Below are 10231 nucleotides of genomic sequence, written 5' to 3'. Positions count from 1 at the left end.
GGAACGTGACAAGGGATAATGGTTTTAAATTAAAAAAAAAAAAAAAAAGTAGTTTTAGGTCAGATATAAAGAAGAAATTGTTTGCTCAGAGGGCAGCGCGGCCCTGTACTGCTGTGCGTGCCCCAAAGCAGGAGGTGCCCAAGGCTGCACGCACATGGTTGGGCCCAGCCCCGCCCGGCCCGCTGCTCAGGTGCACGCGTGGAGCCGCTCGGACGGGCAGCCCGCGCTCTCAGCCTCCCCCAGGCCCCGCACCAAGCTCCCCACCGGACCCGGCCGCGCCCCCTCCCACCGCCCCTCCCGCACCGCCCCGGGCCCCGCCTCCCCGGCCCACTTCCGGCGGAAGTGGGGGGCTCTTTCCCTTTCCGGGTGCGGGTCCCCGGGCGGAGCGGCGGGACGGCGCGGCGGCGGCGTCAACGGGCGGGCGCGGGGCGCGTGTCATGGCGGAGCTGGCGCAGGGGCAGAGCGCGGCGCCCGTGGGGATCAAGCCCGAGGGCTTCGTCGATGCTCTGCACCGGGTCCGGCAGGTGAGCGCGGGCAGGGCAGGGCCGGGGGGCGGGAGGAGGCCGCGGGACGCCGCTAGGCCGCGGGGCCGCCCTGAGGGGCCGGGCCGGGCCGCCGAGCGCCCCTCACGGCGCTGCTCTGAAGCCGCGCCCGGCGGCCCCGCTCGGCGTTGGGGACTCGGGGCGCTGCGGCGGGGGTCGCGGCACTGGGAGCTGCCTGGAATGTGCGGTCTGTCTGTAAGTGAGGCCTTCGTTAGGCTTTCTGCTCGGCGGCATCTCCGGTGTGAGGGAACCGTGTTTTCCCTCATGGAATGGAGGGGGTGAGGTGTGAGCTGCGATCGCTAGGCTCATGCAGCGTGTGGATGGCAATTGTGGACCTGCGGCTGTCGCCACCTCTGTGCCCAAGGTGGGACGCCTGCTGCCTGTCTGTGCCTCGCTTTGTGGAAAGGAGCATTGGGGATGAGCAGCTGTAGGTCTGCTGCATGGATGTCCAGAGGATTTGCTGTGGTTTGTGCTCCATTTCCCTCACAGGGAATGTCCCAGCTCTGACAGAGCTGCGCTCCACCTGCGCTCAGTAAGCGCTGTCTGACTGTTGCAAAGTGTGATGCTGGGCCTGGTGCTGGAAGACTGACTTGACTCTGATGTTGCAGGCCAGGTGGCAGTTACCTTCTGTTTCACAGACTTCCTTTTTTCACTTAAATGGGAAACTTTGAAGAAACTAATTTGGAACTTAGGATCTTTCAGGCAGTTGCTCTGGAGGGACTTGAGTGGCTTACCATCGCTCATGGCTCAGTTGTGAATCAGTGTGGCTGCAAATCCTGTTCTGCACAGTCTGCAGCAAAGGATACAGAGGTGCTTGCTGTTCCAGAGGAACACCCTGCACCTTCCCAGAAGAACTCCCAAGCCAGTTTGCCCTTCATCTGTTCATTTGCTTCTTAACAGAAGTACTGCAGTAGACGAGTAGCTGCCTCTTGGGTGAGGCCAAGCGTGTCCCTTCTTTCAGTGGCTAACAGAGCATCATGGCCTTGACTGTGTGTGGTATCTGAAAGCTTTCCTATTGCCTCAGCTTGGAGCAGTAAATGAGAGGTGTGCTTGTCTTGACCTGGTCATCCGTAACTGAAGGCCTCTTGCTGCATAAATGTCATTGAATTTTGATAATATAATTGCTTGCTAGCAGTTGAATAATTTGTCAGTAACTTGTCTGTGCACAAGAAAACATGGTTACCTGCTGATCTGTGTTGGAAGAACTGCAGTATGTACCACCTGTCTAATCAGTAACAGGTGAAGTGTGAAAGTGGGATGTCTTGGGCTGTGTTAGGCTAAAGCAGTTCTAGCTGAAACTGAGTCACGTGTGTTGTGTGGCTGCTGTTGTCACGTTTATAGGTTTAGGTGCCTTGTGTTGACACGTGGAGGAGATAAAGAATTCTTTGATATTTTATTTTCTCTGATTTTGCTGTTCTTAAGTTCATTATACTTGAAAGAATATTTTGGATTTCCAGTAGCATACAACCAAAGTTAGTCTGATCTGAAATGCTTAAAAATCCTCAAAGCTGTCAATTTCAGGTCAGGCACTGCAGCACAGCAGCTTTCATGCTACCTTTCATGCTGGACACAAGGCCTGTTGAGAAAAATGTTCCCTGTGTGTGTTCTTGGGAGTGCAGTGGATTACATTCTTGAGCAGTGTGCTGTGTGCTACCTGGTTGTTGTTTCGTTAGCATTTGTAGGATGAAAAACGTTGGCAAGCACTCTGCTGGCAGCTGTTTCCCTTACTGCCCTAGCAATCTGCAGCGACTCTTCTGGCTGGGAATCAGGTGTGATGCAGAGGCAGTTGCAACTGACATTTCTCTGGAGGTGATGGCAGAGCTTTCACTGAGTGTGTTCAGTGCAGCAGGTTGCCTGATGGTCCAGTGTGTGGATGTCAGCTTGTGTGTTGCTTCTGGCCAGTGTCGTAGCTTTTCAGAATACTACTTTTGCTCTAAGAAGGGAGGGAGCAGTGGGAAAAAACTTTGGTTGTAGCTCTTGCTTCCTGGGTTAGACTAGCATCTCTGATCTGATATTTGAATTATTTCAAAGCTTAAGCTTGCACTTAAGACTAGTAATCAAATCTGCTGAATTCAAGAGAGCCATTACAGTGAACTTGAGCTGCAGTACACTGTGCTTAGTTAGTAATAACTGAATAATTCAGGACAGAGAAGACTTTCCTGATCAATCACAATAACTGCGATCTTCAGTGACACTGGGATGTGAGCTGATGTGACAGACATCTGTAGTATTTTGGAAGAAACGACTGCTGTGTTGCTTTCTGTGCTTGTGCTGGACTTGATTGGATTTTTTTTGTGTGTGCTTTTAAATACTTGAGATGTACAGTAGAATACTTTCTCAAGTGAAACCTAGAGCTTTGAGACAGGCTATTCTGCACCTTCCACACCACATCTTGAGTGAGTGGATTAGTTTATGGGTTGTAGGTGGTGACTGATTTGTATGTGAGGGCAGCTGCTCCCAGGCATGGTAGCTTTTCTTCTGAGACATCTTGGGGTTGAGAGAGTTGGAAAGGATGTTTGTTCCCCTCTCCAGTAATGGGATCACCCAAAAAAAGCAGAGTTGCCAGTACTTTGGATAAAAATTGATTTCTGTTGGACTGCCCTTGGTTTAGCTCTCACTGACAGACAGAACAGCATCTTGTTTGATTCTTATCTTCTCTCCTTCTTGGCAGCCTCATTTTTTGTACAAGGTATGCGTTAGTGATTCCCTCAATACAGATACGTGTAGAATTATTGTAACCTGCCATGTATACCCTGAATCTGAGTTTCCAGAGGCGATGAAGAAGGAACGAGAAGAAAGCACTGTGGCTTAGCAGCCTGCGGTGGCTGATCTTGGGTACCTTGGATGACATGGTAACATGGATGAGGTGGCCTGAAGGCTTACTGTGAGTCAGTGGGCTGTATGTGTGTATCCCTTTCTAGTCTCAGCAAAATGGATGTGCTGGGTTAAAAAAAAAAAAAAAACAACAAACCACTGACATGCAGAGGGGCAAAAGCAGTGGAGCAGCAGCTAGCAGTACATTACTCAAGGTCATGTAGGCAGATAAGGGCTAGGTCTGCTTACTTTTGCTGTGTTCTAACTTTGGTGCTTATGTTGCTGCTGAACCTGTAGTAAAAACTGAGGTTCCCATTGTAAGTTGAGCACGAGAAGTTAAAATGCATTTTAACTGTTTTATCTACTTTAAAAGCTTAACTCTTAATTTTGCAGGGTGCTTTCCCTACTGTATGAGATGGCGTGTTGTCTGCGTGTAATCCCAGGCAGCTGGGAGGCTTTGGAGATAAGGGTGTGAGTTTCAATTAAGGAGGCAAGGGGGGGTTGGGGGGGAAGAGAGAGAATATCCCAAAAGCTGGTAGTGTGAGAATTGCTTTGACTCTCAGTTTGGCCCTGTGTTTGAGGCTCATGTGCTGGGGCAATGGCTGCGTGTGAAGCACAAGCAGGGATTTGCAGTGCTCTCCTGCTCAAGGAGCTGGCAGCTCTGGTGCTGGGGATCTGCTGTTCACACTGATGTGCTTTATGCTATCTTCCTTTTGTAGGCCAGGATCTTCTTCCCTGTGCAGGTGTGGTGTGTGATTTCAAATTCATAGTTCCAAACTATCAGCTAGCAGTTTCTGTACAGTGTATTTTTTTTTTCCTCGTATCGTTTAACAGGTTTCACAAAGGGCACTTTAAAATCAAATGTTCTGCCAGGGTATGTTTTACTTGACTACAGCTCAGTGGTGTAAGTTTTGATTGTGAGTTACGATGTTAAAGCTGTCAATGGATTATTGTAAAACTTTTTTTTTTATCTCCTTTCCAGCCCTGAAGTACTCAGGAAGTGTCTATGTTCTTTGTACCTTCGTTAAAGTCCTCTGCATCCCAAACAAGGGGCAAGCAAGTGAGTCAGGGGCTGGAAGCGTGACTGCAGTACAGCATCCAGCAAAGAGCAGGCATCTCTTCATGCTTCCTTGTGCAGAATGAACAAGGGCTTGTTCAGAAATATATTTCTCTGAGCTTACTGGCTCTTGGAGATGTTGATGTGCAGTGTGTCCTGTGTGGCTGGTCCCTGTGCTAGGTTATGGCTGAGCAGCACTTCCTCTTTGGGGTCTGGGTAACCACACTGTGGGTAGAATGGTCTAGTGTTACGTTCCCAGTTGCTCATCCAAAACTAGTTAGAATCCTGTTAAGGTAGAATGGATTTATTCTCCAGCTCCTGGCACTTGATTAAAACCAAGTTGTTGCCTTTCTAAAGGAGATTGGGAAGGAGTGGTCAGAATGCAAGAAAATGGTCCAAACTTGGAGCCCCTTCCAAACAAGGCATCAAGAGTATTTTCTGTTCTTTCTAAAAGCAGTGCCCTCAATCTTCCAAGGTTATTTCATACAGCATTTTTCACTACCCTGCGGTTCTGCATCTTGTGCGGTTGTTTATTCCACTGCAGCAGTTGATAGTGTCAACAGCCAGAATTACTGTAGATGTCTTTTTGTTGCAGTAAAACTTAATTTCAGAGACACCTTTAGTTATTTTTGTTGTTTGCCTTTGCCTTCGTTTAAAGCCTATCTTTGTAAAGTGCTCTTTTTTCATCTATTCCTTTCGCTGCTTCTCTGTGATATGCCAGGCGTAAGACGGCAAGATAGCGCTCCTAGCAAAGATCCCTTCTTTTTGCTGGAAAAGGAAGTGAGTGCTGTGCAGCACACAGCGTATTTGTTCTGTATTCTGCACTCTGGCAGAGTACTGCATGTAGGCAAGCTGTGCTGTGGGGCCGTGGTTTGCCCGCCCCTGAAGGGTGTATTTGGTAGTTGAGCTACTAAAGCTGGTTGGCTCTCAGACTTGGCTTACATTGGTTAACCTGGAGGACAGGTCAAAGAGCTCACCTCTGTCACATCAGTCCATGTAATTGTCTCCCGAATGTTTAACGTTTCACTTGTATTAAGTGATGCTTCAGAGTGCCTCTCACTTATTTTATTTGCTTCCTGTGATGCCTGAACGACTCCTCCTCCCTCAAAGTATCCTCCCTGCCTCCCAGCCCACCCTGGAATGGCTGTTACTCCTCCAAGGGCTGCAAGCAGAAGCACAGGCAACCTTAGCTGTGCTCGTACTGCAGGAAATAGAAACTTATTCTGGGCTGATCGTTTGCCCACTGGCTTATTCTTCGTACAGTAAACACGTACTGATCCAGCCCCTTTGACAAGGAGTCCCCAAACCTGTCCTTGTGCTGTGTATTTGCACGTTCTTCTCCTTCCACTCCTCTCACCCCCCACTGATGTGCAACTATGCATTTCTGTGTGTCTGGATATGCATGAATGCAGCAGAAATGTCTTCCTACATTGCTGTGATGGTGGCAGCTTCTCCAGGACAAAGCTGGGGGACTAGATTTAACTTGTCGGCTGTCTGCTGAATGAATGAACAAATCTGAATGTAATATTACAGCCAGCAAATGCATACTCATGACCAGGAAGAGGAGCTGGGTGAATGCAGTCTCAATTACACAAATATCAAAAGCAGGTGGAAGCCTGTTTACTTCACAAATAAAGCACTGCTTCCCAAAGACTTCTGCAAAGCCATCTATGTAGAAAAAATAGCAGCCAAGAGATTGTTGGACGGGGATAAATGCTTTGTTTGAAGAAGGAATGTTTAGCTGCGGTGGCTGAAACTGTAAATATGCTAACCAAGTTTTTATCATCTGTTTGTATAGATTGCTGCTAAAATTGGAGATATTCCTCACTTGAATAATTCGACAACACTCGTGGACCCGTCAGTTTACGGTTATGGAGTGCAGAAGCGGCCCCTTGATGATGGAGGTAAGTGGGGTATGATTAATCAGTCTTGTGAGTTCACTTCTGAAATCCATCTATTTTGGCAGCTGTCTTTTTTAAGGGCAGAAATTGATGCAGCTTGTTGTGTATAGATTTTGTTTGCAAGATTCCCCGTGCTGTTGAGTCTTGCATAGCACTGGGCTCCTAGGCATTAATAATAGTAACGTGAAGCAATTCTTTTCTTAGTTCTTGAACTCTGGGGATTAGCAGTCTAATTCTGTAGTTAGTCTTGTTCCATGCTAGTTTGGGGAGGGTACTTTGTGGAATTGTGCTGGGGCCTGTGTGCAGAGTACCAGGAACGCGTGGGCAAGATGTCCCTTGCTTTCTGAGCTCAGGCAGTGTATGGGGCAGTATTCCCTCTGCTGCTTCCCATGAGTCACAGCACAGCAGCTGAGTGGCTGCCACGTTCCATTTGCTTTGCCTTGCACGTGGATTTTAAGGAGAAACAGTGCTGATGCAAGTTGATCCAAGTTTGAAGGAAACTTCGTATGTTAAGACTATTCTTAAATCTCTGAAGCATTTAATGTTGACTGCTACCAATGAATAATTTACTGGGTAATTCTGGTGAACGTAATGAGTTGTTTGAGTTGTTATGGTTATAAAATAAATAATTTGTTTCTGGTCTTTGGGAAGAAGAAATGTTAGAACGAATGTTTTCTGCTATTACAAATCTAATGTGCACTGTGACAAGAAAAATGTGGTACCTGCTGCTGCTTAGATGCAAAGAGCTCAGTTTGCCATCTCTTTCTCTCCTAGTATTTCTGTCGAGCCAGATAGCCCTGCAGGTTGATTCTTTCCTCCATAGATACACTTGAGTACTGAGGAGATATGCAGAGCTTCAGCTCAGCACTTCATTTTGAAAAGATTTCATTTCTGTTTGATGCAAAGCTATGGAAGACAAGGGCTAAAAATACTGCCTGCCTGCTCCTTGTGCTGAAAAGCATGCTGGAGCACAAGAGGAGCTGCTTTCATGTGGAGCCTCTGGCTTGCAGACATGGTTGTTGTCTGAACAGATGCCACAACCCACTTTGTTCTCTGGCATTGGCTCTATTTGAGCAAGAGGTTGCTGCTTGTTCAGCTTGGTGTTTTGGGAAAGAGTGGGTTGGTAGGTGTGAGCTGGAGCTTCACTGTGTTGTTATGTGCTGGTTTCTGCATACAAAGGTGCTGGGCTGTCCAGCAGTGAGAGCAGTGAAACCTGCTGGGGTTCTTGTGATCAAACAGATGTGTTCAGTGTGGCTCTAATTGCTAGGGTAGAGCAACTGCAAAGAAACGGTTTGCAAACCTGTGCTGGCCATTTCCTTTCCAGCACTTTTCAGCTCTGCTTAAGGCTGTCCTCATGCAAAGGTCTGATCATGGACATTATTTCAAAGGATGTCATCTTAAGATGTTTCTTCCATTCCTGAACCATTGTTGGAGCAGGAGGTGTGAATAGATTTTATTTTTCCTTTGCCTTCAGTAATATTTAGTGTAAATTTGAAGATTGCTGAGCTGTCTGAATGGCCTGGGTAAGTGGCTGTATATGAGGAAAAAATGCACACAGTCCTCGAGGAGCCGTTTACTCAGAGCATTAGTCCTACTGTTTGTTTTCATTGATTCAGCAGACTGAACGTGAGAAATCCAACCTCTTAAGGTGTCCTTAAATGCATTTTTTAATATATGAAATAGCTTTAATGCCTGATAACAGCCCGGGTTAGACTTTGTACTTAAACTTTTACCAGTTAGCACTATTACTTGCTGACCCTTGTTTGTGTTGACACAAACCAGGTCAGTAGCACCGCAGGCTGCGCTGTGAAGGCACGTTACCTCTGGTTCCTTGTGCTGTCACAGGCAGCCCCACGTGGCAAAGACTGGCTTTAGGAAAGCTTCCCCGAGTGACTGGACTCCTGATTGCCTGCTTGCCTTCCTCACATACATCTGAAGGTTCCATAACTTCCAGATTAGGAAAGCATTGGGTCCTATTTGGATCTTTTAATGCCAACAAGGGGAATTGGGACCGCGTGCTCATGCTTTGCTGCATCTCCTGCTCTGAGCTCTGACGGTTTGGGGTCGTCGTCATCAAGAGGAGAGGATTTCTGTCTGTGCACGCTTTGGAAATATTGTGATGTGGGCGATTGGATACATTCTGCTACTCCAGATTGCTTGAAAGCAAATGTGGTAGTAAACCTTGTTTCTTCACCTCTGTACGCTGTGTGCTCGTGGCTGTGTGCAGCTCTTGCTGCTCCCTCAGCCCCGCGTAGCTGTTAAAAAGATTACTTCTGTTCCTAAGACCACTGGAAAAATGGATTGAGAGAATATGAGAGTATTTAAGGTGACAAGAGAACTGTCTGGCTTTCAGGGATATCTAATTCAGCCTGTCCATTTTTGTAAACAGCTGCCAGCACGGCTGATTGATGTCAGCTTAGGAAGTGGTCTTAAGACAGGATGACAGTGCGCTGGTCAAAACAAATTCAGCTGCTTTTAGAGCATTTCCAGGAAAAATAGACTTGTCATAGTATTGGAGGCCAGTCAGCATGAGTTCCTTTTGCATTTCCCTTAATGTAACATTCATCAAAAACAAATAGCTGCTGAGGCTGACCCTCGTGCCCTGGCCTATTGGTATTAGATAAAGTTTGAGAACTATTATTTTTTTTTTCTTGCTTCTTGAAGGATGTTTCCAGAAAGGGAAAAGAGGACCCCTGAGATGGGGTCCCTCCAAGATGCAGTGGCATCTTGCCTGTGGCTTGCTGCTGAGAGTAGATCCCAGCACTCCTCTTCATGGCCAGCAGCAGCTCCTGGCCTCCATCCAAATTAACGTGTCCATCTAGTTACCTGCACAATTGAATAAATTAGTTTATTTAATGCTAATCCAACCTCGAAGAAAAGCTTCAAAGGAAATGGGGGTCTTGTCTGCCAGAAAGACAGTGATTGCCAGAACCTCAGCGTTAGCCTTTGTGTGCTCCGTTCTGCAGTGCTTTGAAGACGCTTCCAGTGATGTAGCTGAAGGTTGAAGCATCCTTTGAGTCTGGGGAAACAAAGACAAGGCCTTGGAGAGGCCCTGTGCCACCTCCCCCCTGCCTTCCCCAGCCTCTGTGGTACACCCAGATAGGTTTTGTTCTAATAGAACCTGATTGTGTTAAAGCCTGGGGACTCAAACACATGCGATCCTGTTGTATGCAGAACTTGCATAGCTCCAACATGTTTTCATGGGCACAAGGAAACCTTATTCTAAGAAAAGTTAGCAGGGATGCTCCATCACACATCAGCATGACCAGGTAACAGAAATCCTCTTGGCAGAGGCTTAACGTGCTGCACGAAATGGCAGCTCTCTTCAAAACTGCCCACATGTTTAATAAGGCAGCGTAAAGGTGCAAGCATTCTCTGTAAAGATACACAACAAAGGCAGGCAGGAAAATTGGTTTGGACCATTAAATACGTACTAATATTTAAGGCTGAACAACAACTCTGGTAATTATTACCTTTATTGCATCTTTCTGAAATTTGTGATGATCCAATTCTGGTTCAGAAGTGTGAAATGCAGCCCCTTTCCACCACTTTCCAGGAGCGTCTGGTTTTGTTCCAGCCATGAGGATATCCTCAATGACATTGTATATTCCTATCGTGCACGTTAATTTAGTGGGAGGCACTGATCTGTTCTGTGGGGTGGAAAAAAATCTGCATTTGTTTAGAGTGTCTGTTAGGTAGAATTCAGTTAAAGGTGAAGCCTAAAGAAGAGTGAAGAGTTATCAACCAGCGGGTGCCATTAACGGGAAATTGTGCTTATTTTATTCAGTATTTTTCCTTGTTTGCAGTAAAATGACTGCAGTTACAGTTAAATTGTACTCAATAGGTGTAAAAAGGGGGAAATGTGGACGTGGCTTGTCAGAGTTCAGCCCACTCCCCAGCAAGAGGGAGGTGGGGGA

The 10231-nt window shown here is 47.0% G+C and overlaps 1 protein-coding gene across 6 annotated transcripts in view; it reads left to right on the top strand.

The window, feature by feature from the left end:
- The first annotated feature begins 417 nt into the window (after positions 1 to 417).
- FUBP3 (far upstream element binding protein 3) overlaps positions 418 to 10231 on the top strand; it is a 34711-nt gene continuing 24897 nt past the window's right edge. For all 6 annotated transcript variants that reach the window (XM_042878830.1, XM_042878829.1, XM_042878828.1 and 3 more), the window contains exons 1-2: positions 418 to 524; positions 6212 to 6317. In XM_042878830.1, the coding sequence (XP_042734764.1) occupies positions 438 to 524; positions 6212 to 6317 (193 nt within the window). In that variant the 5' untranslated portion in view covers positions 418 to 437. The remainder of the gene's footprint in view (positions 525 to 6211; positions 6318 to 10231) is intronic.

Source organism: Lagopus leucura, unplaced genomic scaffold (genome assembly GCF_019238085.1).
Source record: "Lagopus leucura isolate 7727_CA_CO unplaced genomic scaffold, USGS_WTPT01 Super-Scaffold_100022, whole genome shotgun sequence".
Classification (NCBI taxonomy): Eukaryota; Metazoa; Chordata; class Aves; order Galliformes; family Phasianidae; genus Lagopus; species Lagopus leucura.
Note: the sequence above shows the minus strand (reverse complement) of the source record. Positions and strands in the feature narration are given on the sequence as shown.